Raw genomic sequence first — 13,209 nt, forward strand, 5'->3', positions numbered from 1 at the left:
GGATCGGCGTCATCATCATCCTCACCGGGGTGCCCATTTTCTTCCTGGGAGTGTTCTGGAGAAGCAAACCAAAGTGTGTGCACAGACTCACGGGTGAGCTGGGCAGCCTCCCCCAAGTGCTGGCGCTACAGATGGGACTCTTTAGGGGGTTCGCCCTTGAGCAGGGTCTACCAGCAGCTGTGCTAGCAACACAGGGCCAACCACCCCAACTGTCTCCCCACGATGAGGCCCAAGTGTCCGGGACCCACCACAAATGGAGCAGCTCCCTGAGAACCCCCATCCCACGGGTCAGATCCCAAGGTCCATCTGTCTGTCTGTCTGTCCTCAGAGTCAATGACACGTTGGGGGCAGGAGCTGTGTTTCGTGGTCTACCCCCAGGGCGCTCCCGAGGAGGAGGAGAACGGCCCCTGCCAGCCCTCCCCACTGCCCTCCGTGGACAAGCCCTTGAAGACACAATGAGACACTTATGGAGCCTGAAGCAGCTATTTCTGTTTACATGTTGTTTATTGAGGAGGTGTTTCGGAAAAAAAGTTGTTTTTCCTGGAAAAAAAGAGTTCCCACTCTTAGCGGCCTGTAATAAGGAAGCCTTAAGATGTGGACTAGGTCCCCTGCCAGCACGGCCCTGCAGGCTTTTCCTGAAAAGATCTATGAATAAAACAGGGCTGGTGGTGCACTTATCTCAGGTGAGTCCCAAGGGCGCATAACTCTGCGGGCACCTGTGGAGCAGGTGGGGAAGGTGCCGCAGGCTCTGGAGGAGGCCCCTGCACTGGGGGCTCTGCCACTTGAGCCGGGCACTTCCTCTCTGGGACTGGCAGTCGGGTCCAGCGCCACCTCTGCCCAAAGGGACATCGAGGATTGGGAAGCAGCGGGTGTGCCCTCCCCAGGCCCAGCAAGACCTGGCTGAGGCTCAGCCTCTCCCTCCCGCTGGGAGAGTCCACAGATTCCCTCCAGAGCGGCCTTTGTTCCCATAAATCCTCACGGGGTGAGTGTCAGACTTCAGAGCTCATGCCTCACCCTGGTTTACAGGTAAGGAAACGAGGCCCTGAGACAGGAGGGGATGGATTTGGCCACTGTCAGCTTGTGCCTCAGCCTCTGTCCCCTGAGAAACATCGAGCAGCATCTCCCAGGGTCTTCCCCTCCCCCCGCCCACATTTTCAGTGCCCCAGTGCCCAGGAGATTGACCCTTTCAGCTAGGAGGCAAGGGTCATCAGCCTGGCCAGGCCCAGGCTTATACCACAGGCATGAGTTTGGGGGCAGAAGCCTCCTGGCCCAGCTCTTCCAGGTCCTGCCGGGAGGACGGAGAGCTCAGTGCCAACAGAGCCGACCTACCGTGGACGTGGACGGGTTCCATGTGCCCAACAGCTACGTTCAGTCCAGGCACAGCTCTGGCGCCCTCTGGGGTGAATGAAGTGAGAAGCCACAGACAACACCCCAGAGAGCTCTCCCCTGGTTCTCCTGCTTCTCTGGAAATGGGTTCCCAGAATGGAGGGCAGATAGAAGTGAGACCCCAGGTGTGTGTGTGGACATGGGACCACACGAGGGGCTCATCGTTCCACTCTCCCCTGCTGACCCCCCACAGCCCCACCCGCCTTGCCCACCAGGGGGATGCTGATGAGGCAAGCTGGCGGGATTCTGGGCGGGCCACACTGCGAGAAAGAAGGACGCAGAGGCAGGGTAGAAACAACTGTATATTCCCTGGTTACAAAGCGGGGCTGTGGCAGTCACCAGCGCGTCTGGTGGGTCAGCAGACCAGCAGGGCCTCGTCGTCACTGGCCTCCAACGTTGGGGAGCAGGGGGGTGGGGGGCTCCTGCAGACACCCAGTGGCTCTGGTGGGTGGGGGCCTAGGGTGCTGCCGGCAGTGGGGGCTAAGGAGTGAGGGTCCTGGGCCGAGCAGGGCTCCCGAGGCATGTCCACAGACGCTGGGCTGTCCATCAGAGGGTCCCTGCAGGCCTTTCTGTCCTTGTCCACTGGCCTGTACTCTGGGTCCTGCAGGCTCAAGGGGGGCAGCACAGAAGGTCCCACCTCTGGTGTATGGACGGGGGCACTGGGGGACCCATCTCCAGCTGCCCCAGCGCTGCCTGTGTCCGTAAGGGGTGCTGGGGGGTCCAGGGCGGCCCCTGGTGCAGGCTGGAGGAGCCCGTCACCCAACACTGTCTGTGAGGTGCGCGCAGCAGTCAGCAGTGGGATCTGTCCTCGCGGTGCCCGAGGCCGGTGGAAGAGCCGGTTCCACAGGCGACCGAGCCGGCGGCGGGAGGGTCCTCTGCGGGAGGCATGCCTGCGCATCTGTCGCCGCATGGCTGTGCGAAGGTTCTGTAGCACGGAGGCCTGGAGGGTGGGTCGGCGGCTGAGGGGGCAGAGGTCAGCACGACCCCCAAGGGACCCGAGACCCCAAGAGACCAATTTGTCCTCCCCATCTGGCCACGGCCCCCATGTCACCCTCCCCTGGCCTCACTTCCCGCCTCCATCTACCCCACTTTGTCTCAGCATTCCCGCAGGTCCAGCTGGGATCTGAGGACTGTAGGGTCTCATGCCCTCTGGAGCTCACCTGGGATGCACTGTAGACAGGGAAGTCCTCCACGGGTGGAATGAGGCCCTGGGCAATGAGCTGCCCATAGGACGGGGGTGCCTCCCGCCGCACAAACTCAGCCTCGAGGCGTGTCATCTGCGTCTCAAAGGCCCTGAAAGCAAGGGGCAGAAGGGCAGCATAGCAGGGCTGGCCAGGACCCCACACTTCCCGCCTCCCACCGGGCACTGTGCAAGGGCTCACAGCAGGATGTGGGCCCTGCCACACCCTCCAGACATCCTGAGACGCCTGGACCCTGGATGCACAAGAGAAGTCCCACATGGGTGGCCCGAGCCCCAATTTACCCACAGCTGTAGGAACAGTGAGCCCAGAGCCCCTCTCCAAAGAAATGAAGAAGCTGAGGCTCATGGCCTGTGACCCGGGCACCGGGCAGCAGTGAGGCACCGCCCGCCCACCTGTACTCCTGCGTGCGCAGTGAGTAGAGCTTGAAGGCGCAGCCCAAGGCGATGACGAGCAGCAGGCCACAGACCAGGCTGCCGATGAGGGCGGCGGTGATGACCTTCCGGGGCACGGCCGCCAGGCAGCCGTGCTCATCGCTGCCATCCTGGCAGTCCTCCTGGCCATCGCAGCGCCACGTCTCAAAGATGCACAGGTTGGTGCCACAGTGGAAGGTGCCAGGCTGGCAGGAGAAGCAGTTCTTCTCGTCAGCGCCATCGGGGCAGCTTTTCTGGTTGTTGCAGCGGTCAGCAGGTGCGTAGCACAGGCCGCTGCCACCCTCGCAGGGGTACTGGTCTGGGGGGCAGGCGGGGCAGCCCTGCTCATCTCGGCCGCTAGCACAGTGCCACCAGCCATCGCAGCGCTGTGGCTCCGAGAAGCAGCCCTGTTCACCTGTGTCACCCATGTCGCCCTCGATGCTGCTCCCACACGGCTGCTCCCATGGGAGGCAGTAGCCCTTCACCTGGTAGGTGGCGTTGAAGCCGTGGCCAGCGCTGCGGGCGCGGGCATGGTAAGCCACGGTGAGGCGGCCCTGGGCAGCCTCAAGGCTCACGGGCCGGTGGTTGCTGCGGTAGGACAGCGTCTGCAGCAGGCGGTCCCCACGCTCACCCAGGCCCTCGTACACCTGCACGTAGTCGTCATAACCCAGCCGCAGCTCCAGCTGCAGCAGCACACGCCGCGTGTCTTGTGTGTCCACCAGCCATGTGCAGTGAAGGTCCGAGGGCCCTCGGGCTGCACCAAACAGGTCTGGGGAAGCAAAGGAGCCATAGAAGCTGCCCAGCCGCCGGCCACAGGCCAGGTCAGGGCAGCCAGCCTCATCGGAGCCATCGCCGCAGTCCTGCGTGCCGTCGCAGCGCCGCTCTACCGGCAGGCAGCGCGTGGAGCGTGCCCCGCTGCAGGGGAAGGTGCCCCCAGGACACAGGCTTCCAGGTGGCTCGGAGGCAGGCGCTGAGCAGTTGCCCTCATCAGAGCCATCGCCACACTCATCCACAGTGTTGCACTGCCATGGGCCCGGCAGGCACTTGCCATTATCACAGCGGAACTCGTCTGCCTGGCAGGATGCCTGGCCTAGTTTCCCTGTGGAATGAAGAGAGCAGAGGAAGATAGTCAGGGGAGAGCAGGGCCTCCTCCAGCATGGGGCCTGAGGGCCAGGAACGGGCAGGGTGGCTCCCCCATTCCAGTGGGGCCTCTGCAGGGCCAAGGAAGAGGCAGGAGACACAGAGGAGAGCCCCTGGCCTCGCATGGCCACCTGAGGCATAAAGACCCTCGAATGACAGGTAGACTAAGTCCCTGACCTGAGGTGCAGGGTGATCTGGGTGAAGGGGTGAGCCCCCACTCTAACCAATTCTGGAGTGGGATCAGTGACCTTGAGGGACTCTAAGGCACCCTGAGGCAGCAACATGACGAGTCCCCATCCCACCACTGTGCTCAGCTGATGGGGTTCCTGGAGGAGACCCAGCAGGGAGCAGGCAGATGGGGGGTGCTGCTCTGGCCCCAGGCGCCCACGTGGTACACTGAGTGCTCTGTGGTGCCCTGCGATGCCATTGCTGGTGTCACCTCGGATGTATGAGAGACGGAAGCCCTGGGCCTGGCCGGAGCTGGAGGCATCAGAGTGGAAGAAGATCCAGACATGGTCCCGGGCGGAGATGAAGGCAGGCGGGATGGCAGAGCCGCAGAGCCGGAAGGCCTCCTGGCGGGGTGGGGCCGCTGGGCCCAGCATGAGCCAGTCCAGGGAGCACTGGTGGGACTCCTCCACGTCAAAGTTGCGGAAGCTGCAAGGGTGGGTAGGCAGGCAGGGCCCATGTGGCCAAGGACCAGCAGAGAACAATCAGGCCTGAGCTTAGAACAAGGATGGCCAACCCCACCCTGCACCTCCTCTCCTCCACTCCCAGACACCCAGGGATCTGAGGGCAGATCCAAGAAGAATAAAAAACTCTGAATAGTATCCTTCACATCAGACCCTGCAGCTCTGAGAAGGCCTTGTCAGCACACACACAGCATCCCCACCCCAAAGCCAAAGTGGAGGCCTAGTCAGGAGCCCCATCTTGGGTAATTCCCTCCCCTGATACCCTCCCAAGTGGGGAGACCCAAGGCCCCAGATCCCACCCACACTGGGTGTGCTGGGACAGACCCTGCACAAACTCACAGGCCTGTGCACTGTGGGGGAGGGGGCATGCCCCCAGGGCAGGGCTAGGCTGGGGCTAGGTGACAGCTTGTCACCTGGGAAGAAATACATTAGTCCTGGACCCCTGGCCCAGGCTGTGGGACGAGCAGATCATAGAGCCCCAAGTCTTTGGAGGAGGGTGAAGTCTTTGAAGAGAATGTGCCTGAGAGCCACAGCCCTGTGACCACGGGAAGGCAGGCACAGACAGGAGGGCGCCCTGATTGTGCCAGCACATCCCATGCTTTGGAGCTATGGGGTCACTGGGGGCCTTCTGAGCACTGGCATTTAGGAGAGTGACTCCCAGCCAAATATCCCCATGGCCACCCAGGCCAGGAGTTCCAGCATCTGTTCACCTCAACCCATGTCCCTCTGCATGTCCTGCAGCTGGAGCACCTGGGCTCCTGCCGAGACTGCCCTGAGGACCCTGGAGAAACCCTGCTCCGGGATCCGTGCCAGCCTAGCTGCTAGCCACCCCTGCAGGACAGAGAAGATACCTCTGCCACCTCAGAGAGCTAGACCATGCCTACCAGCCCCCAGGGCTCCCACTCCTGGCAGGCCTGAGGTGACTCACAGCCCCCACAACCCCTGAGAGAGGCTCAGGGCAAGACGAGGCCCAGTTCCATGTAGCCAGCCACAGAGGCCCACAGAGACCTGGGAGCTGGGCACACTCACATGCTCACAGCACTCATTTGCTTACAGCGCACACATGTTCACACCTGACTCTCACACGTACACTTGCACACTCACCTGCTCACATTTGTCCTCCTAACTTGCTGAGGCATGTGCTCATGTACATGCATGTGCTTAGACACTCACACATGTCATTTATACCTGCTGATTGAGCTCATACACATACACAAGCACACACGTGCTCAAACACATACACTCACATGTGCCTTCTACACCTGCTCACACATGTGCTCATACATATACACTCACATGCTCACATACATGCTCATACATGCACTCCATGCCTGCCCACATATGCGCTCAGTCACATGCACCATCACACACATTCTCTCCCTCTCCCTCTCCCTCTCCTTCTCCCTCTCTCTCTCTCTCTCTCTCTCTCTCTCTCCCCCTCCCTCTTTCTTTCTCTCTCTCTCTCACACACACACACACTTAGCTCTTGCAGACCCATATAGGTTCCCTTGGACACCCACCAGGGACTCCCATACCTGATGGTGATCATGTCGCCACGGTCACCCTGGATGTACCAGCTGCAGTTGGTGCCCGGCGGGTAGTTGAGGGGCCAGGCCGGGCTATAGATGACGCCACGCCGTTCTGTGTGCTGCTCCAGTTTCCCACTGCAGGCAGCTGTCAGGAGAGGAGGCGAAGTGCTGGCCTCACCTTTGGGTAGGAAGTGGGGGGAGGTGGGGACTCTTGGCTTGAGCACAGGCCTTTCCAAGGTGTGATAAAGGCCAGCCAAGGGTGGGCATAGCCAAGGGCAAGGCCACTACTTGAGACTTCATGGAAGTGGTGTATATGGAGGGACAAGGAGCACCCTCATGGACTAAGGGCAGCCGTAGCCCCCAACCCCATCTGTGCACAGAGCCTAGGCCTTATCTCCCCTCCCTGGCAGGCTGGAAGCGTGCCCAACAACTCCCCTCGGCACCGCTGAGGTGCAGCCTCGTGGCCTGGGCACCTCAGTTAGTTAAGAGTTCTGCACCCCTAGACCTGCCTGACCTCCCTGGGACTTGACAAATACAGCCCTCAGTCTGAGAGGAAGGAAGCTCTGTTCACCCAACACAGATGTGAGTACCTACTATGTGCCAAACACAGTGCTAGGCACGCTGAATAGACAGGCTCTGTGGAACTCACGGGCTGGGGTGGGGGGGCGGAGGGGATCACACTGACTTTATGCAGATCCCCTTCGTGGAACGAAAATAACAAAACAGGCCTGAAGGGAGGGGCAAATGTCCAGATGGGGCTGGAAACACAGGCTGGGTCTGATTACACAGAATTTGGGTTTTATCCTGAGCATAAGTGAGAAGCCACTGGAGGTAGATCTCGTAACCAGATGAGGAAACTGAGGCTCAGAGAGAATAAGTGGCCAGCCCATGGCCACACAGCCAGTGAGTGGCAGTCAGAGTCCACCCTGTTCCTCTGGTACGGCCGGGCCTGCGCCAACGCATTTATGACGTGCCACCATGCGCTGTACTACGGGCCAGTGCAGAGGTCACACCTGCCAGCGTGAGTGAGGGGCCACCATGCCCCTCCCCCCACAGCTCTCCTCACCACAGGCTCACTACACCCTCTTCATTATACATGCCCTCCACTTCCCAGCCTTCCCAGGACCAGGCAAGGCCCTGCCCTTGGCTGCTCCCACCCCTCACTGCCCCTTCAACCCTTCACCACGCTGCTTCACTGAATCCTCCCAAAAGCCTGTGGCAAAGGCGGGCCCTAATACCGACAGGAAACCTGAGGCTCAGGAAGACAAATGATGACCTGAGTCCAGTGCCATCACCTCCTCACTCTCCCACTGCCTGGCACCTTCCACTGTCTCCCCGGAAGCAGGGGTCTCTGCTGGCTCTCAACACAGCTGCACAAAATTTTGTCCTCATGCTCATAGGACAAGGACAAAATTCATCACAGTGGCACCAGCCCCTCACCTCTTCTGCCTCATCTCCCCCTACAACCCATCTTTCCACTCACACCTCCTGTAGTACCTCCCATGGGAGGGAAACTTTGTCCTGTGGCCCCTGGCAGGTGCTCTCCCCACCCATTAGCCCATCCACTCCTATGGGCTAATTAGCCAAAACCCCCATCCACAGCTCACAAGAAAGTCAAAGGACTAGAAGAGAAACACCACCACGTGACCCTAAAACCAGGCTGACCTCGCTCAGGTCGCCCCCAGAGCCTCGATGGTGCCAGGTCAGAGAGACGCTAGCCAAGACTCTCCACCTGGCACTCACCCTCGGAGGCCAGCCCTCCTGAACTTCAGATTTCTCACCCATAAATGGGAGCGATGCACGCCGGTCACAGGCCAGCAGAGGAAGGACTAAACAAACAGAATGGCCTGGCCATTCCCTCTGACAGGTGCGGCCACCAGCTTTGTGGACCTCACAGGGACCCTAGCTGTTGGCCTGGAGACACCCTGAGAGGTGAGGGGTTATGCAAGCCAGAAGAGACCTTCTCCTCTGGGAGGTGCTGGGTGGGAGGGTCACAGGCAGGGGGGCCTAGGCTGCTGGAGCGCATCTTCCCCCACGCGGAGTCTCTGAAGCACTGGCCTCTGAGGCAGGCGGCCCAGGTCAGACAAGCTGGGAACCACCGTATCCACAGCCCCAGGACACGATCTGGGCAGAGCAGGGCCCAGTCAATACCTGCTATGGCCTGGAAGCCTTCCCCAGAGACGAAACACTCAGAGGCCAGGTCCCTCACCCACACCGGCGGGAAAGCCATGCCTGCATGCCGTCCCTCTGGCCAGAATACTTCTCCCTCCAGGACTTATGTCTGGAGGGAGAAGTGTTCTCTTGGAGGGGTCAGGAGGCCTGTCTCAGACCACCAGCCACGTCAGGAACAGATGACTGGACAGCTGCCAGGCCAGCTCTGCCTCTCAGCAAAGCCTCCGAAACACATCCCCCAAACAGCCCCGCTCCTGAGGGGCCCCCAGAGCTGCCCCAGAAATTCTCACATCCAGGGCAGCAATGTCATTCAGTCACTGTTTGCTCTTCTCCAAAGCGGGCCACAGAGAACACAGTTGTGTCAGCCCAGCCACGCAGAGTGAATGTGGAGCAGGAGGGAAGCCGGGGTCAGTGCAGGAAGCTGGGAGCTCTGGTCAGGGCCTCTTGACTGGACACCTCTTGGCGATGGGCTTGGAGGGTACCACCAGTTCAGGCAACCAGCCCTAGCCCTCTTTGTGGTAGCAGGAAGCCCACCCAACACAGGCTCCAGGCACAGGCAGGAGAAAGTGGCTTAGGAACCCAATCTTGGGGCCTCTGCTTGTCCATCAGTAAAATGTGGTCAGTGGGTGCACTTCTCTGAGGGTGGTTGGGAAATCTGGAGAAAGTGGCAGACAGACATTCATGGGACGGGTGAGTGGGAGGCTACGCCCCGTGGGAGTTGAGGGTTGTGACAGGGTATGGGATGATGGGCCAGCAGTATGGGGAGCTGGGAGGACTGTGTGTTTGGGGAGATACTGGAGCAGAATAGATGATTTGGGGGGTGCTTAGGAGACACTCAGAGAGATCTAGCAGAGCTTTAGCTGGAGGGGACCTGTGTTCACTCGGGCAGAAAATTCCCTTGGCCCTCGTGGCAAAGTGGCCTGCTCAAGTGGGCAACGGATGACGGGGCATTTTTTAGAGCAGCGAGCGCCTTTCCTTCATCACATTCTCTTGAGAGGGCCTGGGCCTGCGGAAGCACAGCTGCAGACCCGGTTTCTAAAGGCCACCAATACCCCAGACAACCTGCCTGCTGTCACCGGACCACAGGAAGCTGGGACCCCCACCCCAGAAGCTCAGAGAAGCTGCCAGGTGAGTGCAGAATAGCCTGAAGACCTACCCAAGCCACCCCAGGTCATAGTGGCCACATGGCGGAGCCCAGAGTCCAAGGTGCAGGAGGCATTAGTCCCAGGGCTGAGATCCCCAGGACAGCCCAGCCAGGCCCTCAGGAGCCCAGTGAAGACTGGGAAGGGGCAAGGGGACAGTCCTGATCCAGGATCCTCACAGGAGGAGTCACAGGGAAAATCCTGAAAATGCAACCATGGAGCCCTGGGTCAGAGGGGGAGGGGGCCTCCGCTTCTAAGCTGTCTCTTAGCAATGCTAGAGGGGTCAGGGGTGGACTCCAGAAAAGGTAGGACCCAGACCACCACCTGTGACCACACAGACTGTTTGCAACTCAAGACACGGGGACACTGAACACAGGCACCATGATGTGGACAGAGGCCCCTGGAGCTGGACAATGTGGACCTGCTGGGACTGAGGTCTTGGTAGCTAAGAACAAAATGTGCGGCGCTCGGTGGCTGTCTTTCCCTCCCTGGCTCTGGGTGAACCTCATGCCTGTAGCATCTACACTGGGGCACAGGCATATGGCAGACATGTCAACCCACCACACCAGCAGCAGGGCTGGCCTGGGGCTGGCATCTGTAAGACCTGCACGCCGTCACACTCCCTCACAGCCAGCCAGTCTTCTCCTGGAAATGGTGAGGGGGCCAGGACGCCAGGCAGGGCTGGGCTGACTCCGTGCTGAGCAAGGCAGGGCCCTAGGCCAGCAGAGTCAGCAGAGGAGGCAGGCTGCAGGGAGCCGGAGCTAGTGTGCAAGGAGAATCGGGAGGAGACTGACAGGCCGGGTCTGAGAGGCGGGCCCATGAGAGCGCTCTGTGGACTCTGGGCCTCCCATCCCAGTGACCTTGGCCAGCAGAGACACCTCTCTTTGAACCAACCTCAGGGAGTTTCTGCTAAAGTTGAGCCCTGGGCAGAACTAGAAGTCCCCTATCTCCTGCCCCTCCACGCAGCACAGCAGACAGCAAACAAATCAGCAGGCACCCAGATTGGGGACCGCACATTCTCCCAGCTTCCCGAGGCCCTTCTTAGATGTCTCCTGGTGGCACCAAGGGCCATGAGAGTCTAGACTTACCCGTTTGCCAAACCCTGGCAACCCCCTCAGCAAAGAGCAAATGCCCTCATGGGCTCATCCTCCCTTCCCACTCCTGACAGTCTTTGCAACACTAGGCACAAGGCACAAGCACAAAGATGGCCAGTGGATGGACAGACCCGGTCTGATAGGCAAAGGCGGGGGCAGAGCTCCAACTGTGTTTTCTCGGATATTATATGTCTATTTGGCATCCATTCATTGCAGGGCCAAACTACCGGTCAGCGTGTTCACCTCTCTCCTGCATGCCGGTTTGTCTGGAGCCTGGCATTTCCCAGGCCGGCTGCTCCAAGGCTGAGCCCCACCCACCTTCTTACCTGATTCACACAGCAAGCCAATATTTCCCCTGCCTTAGACCATCCTAGCCAATTCTAAACGGTTTGCCTTGCCCTGCCTTGACGTTCCCACAGAAACTCCAATTGATGCTCTGGCCTTGGCCGCCCATGCATCAAACCTGATCGAACCTGTGGCCCTGCGTGGTGTGGCCAGTATCCCTTTCTCTCAAGACACGTACGTAACAACGTCTGTCAATGGCATTGACCTCTCCGTGCCCTCACTCAGTCATGCCTTTATTAATTAAATCCCAGGTATAATTCAAAAACAGGAAGCATCTCTGGCAGCTCATGGCCCTCGGGGAACCCCACAGCCTACAGGAAGTACAATCTGCCAACCAGACCAGGCAGTCTGCTAGTGGTATTAAGCCCTCATGTGTCAATACCATGCGAGTACCCTGCCTCGTTCGCTCATTCAACCCTAATAACAGGCTTTGAAGTAAGTCTTATTATTGCACCCATTTTATAGACGTGGAAACTGACGTTCAGGGAAGTTTAAGCTGGCCTAAAGTCAAACAGCCTCTTGGGGATGCAGAAAAGATACACCAGGACTGACCTCAGAGGTAGAACCCGGACCTTGAAGGCCTGTCCTCAGAGGTTACTAAACCGGAAGGCGGGGAAGAAGGGAAGAGGAAGGGAAGTGTCCTACTCACCTAAAGCAGGAACTGCGCTGCTGAGCCGGCCAGTGAGCACGATGTTCACTGCGAAAAACATAAAGAGGGTCCAGGGGAGGGTGGCTCTTGGGACCTAGGCACCTGCCGCTCAGGGGCACAAGACAACACAGCCCGAACTCCAGGCTGGTTCGCTTCCTCCCACAGAGCAAAAGCCCCAAGCGCTGCTACAGGGGCTGCTGCTCCCAGCCGGGCCTGCAGGGACCCAGAGGGTCTCAGAACCCACTGCACCTACAGCAGAAGAGGGCACTGTGCAAGCCGGGCTGCTCCTGCCCACTCCTGCCACTCCCACGCCTGGAATTCTAACTCACTTGGGAGGGGTATGTTCCTGTCTCCTGTTAGGCTTAAGAAGCTCAGGCCTGGACCACCCATCAGAGGCCCTGGCTCAGCCCGGGCAGAGGCCCTGCCTGTTCAAGGGGTTCCTGCCACCTCAGCCACTGCCAGCCAGGAGGTAGGAAAGACGTTCTGATCACCCCATTTTACAGGGGTGCACGCCTAGCAGAGGTCAGGGGCGTCTTTACTGTGCCACACTAACCTTGAGAAGGGAGGCAAGGAACTCTCCTGAAACCCACCCCCTCAAGTACCCCCCCCCCCGGGGGGGTTTGTCCTCTGCTTTCATGCACTGCTTTCCTGCAGGGGAACCAGGAGGAGGATATGGGCAAACCAGACTTCCCAGTGGTTCAGGGCGCCCCCTCCACCCAACATTGTGAGCCAAGGAAGGCAGAGGGTGTCTCTGGAGGGGTTAACCCCACCTGGCGAGGAAGCAGGGGCAACTGCCCCCTCTTGGGACACCCAGGCTCTGGGCCACATCTGCGCAGGGAGGGCCGGGGGAAGCCAAAGGGCTGTCTGCCTGCCCTGCCCGCCGGGAGCCCACCCAGCACTCAGAGTCCAGAGCACAGACCACCAGTAGGTTGGGGAGGGAGCACTTCGAAGCTCACACAAGAGGCAGGTGTCTTCCCTCACCCCCCACACACACGGCACCCTGATTCTTGCAGGGACAGGGGATCATGTAGCTTCAAACCTTCAGGTTTCTTTTTAACTGTCATTTCAGGAGCTTCGGCAAATCTATGGGGTTCCAGTGCCTTCCTCAATGACACCACAGGGTGTCCAGGACTGACCCCAGGCTCAGAGAAGGGCCTCCCCCCTTTATCCTGGTAAATAAGGGGCCATGTGCACTGAGGGTCTAATTAACTCTTTCCTTCTCTCCCCGACATAGGGCCCTGGAAAGGTGGGCAGACAAACTCCTGGGTAGGGCAGGGGCCGGCCCTGGTCCCGAGAAGACACAAAAGGGGGCCTGGGGCATTCTCGGAGCGGCCTCCGCCAGGCATCCGGAGTCCAGGCTCCGGTCAGCACCGCCCCCACTCTGACTACGGGCAGAAAAAGGAGACTTCCTGGGGCGGGGGGCGAAGGGGCAGCCGGTCTCGCCTTTGTTC

General features: G+C 59.9%; 2 protein-coding genes across 6 annotated transcripts in view; one reads left to right on the forward strand and one right to left on the reverse strand.

Moving 5' to 3' along the window:
• SLC7A10 (solute carrier family 7 (neutral amino acid transporter light chain, asc system), member 10) overlaps positions 1-673 on the forward strand; it is a 24,112-nt gene extending 23,439 nt beyond the window's left edge. Inside the window, exons 11-12 of the mRNA XM_015562921.1 lie at positions 3-93; positions 329-673. Of these exons, the coding sequence (XP_015418407.1) occupies positions 3-93; positions 329-459 (222 nt within the window). The 3' untranslated portion in view covers positions 460-673. The remainder of the gene's footprint in view (positions 1-2; positions 94-328) is intronic.
• A 997-nt stretch (positions 674-1,670) lies between these two features.
• LRP3 (LDL receptor related protein 3) lies at positions 1,671-13,040 on the reverse strand. 5 transcript variants are annotated; one of them, XM_006762171.2, is made up of 7 exons: positions 12,798-13,040; positions 11,759-11,806; positions 6,363-6,501; positions 4,578-4,792; positions 2,981-4,097; positions 2,547-2,679; positions 1,671-2,326 (listed from the first exon to the last, which is right to left on the reverse strand). In XM_006762171.2, exons 1-7 carry the CDS (start codon positions 12,820-12,822, stop codon positions 1,742-1,744), a joined length of 2,262 nt encoding a protein of 753 aa, XP_006762234.1. In that variant the 5' UTR covers positions 12,823-13,040; the 3' UTR covers positions 1,671-1,741. The 5 variants fall into 5 exon arrangements, with proteins under 5 accessions (XP_006762234.1, XP_006762233.1, XP_006762232.1 ...); XM_006762170.2 differs by having other exon boundaries at positions 1,671-2,311; positions 6,363-6,534; XM_006762169.2 differs by having other exon boundaries at positions 6,363-6,534.
• Positions 13,041-13,209: the final 169 nt, after the last annotated feature.

This window comes from Myotis davidii, unplaced genomic scaffold (genome assembly GCF_000327345.1).
Source record: "Myotis davidii unplaced genomic scaffold, ASM32734v1 scaffold77, whole genome shotgun sequence".
NCBI classification, from domain to species: Eukaryota; Metazoa; Chordata; class Mammalia; order Chiroptera; family Vespertilionidae; genus Myotis; species Myotis davidii.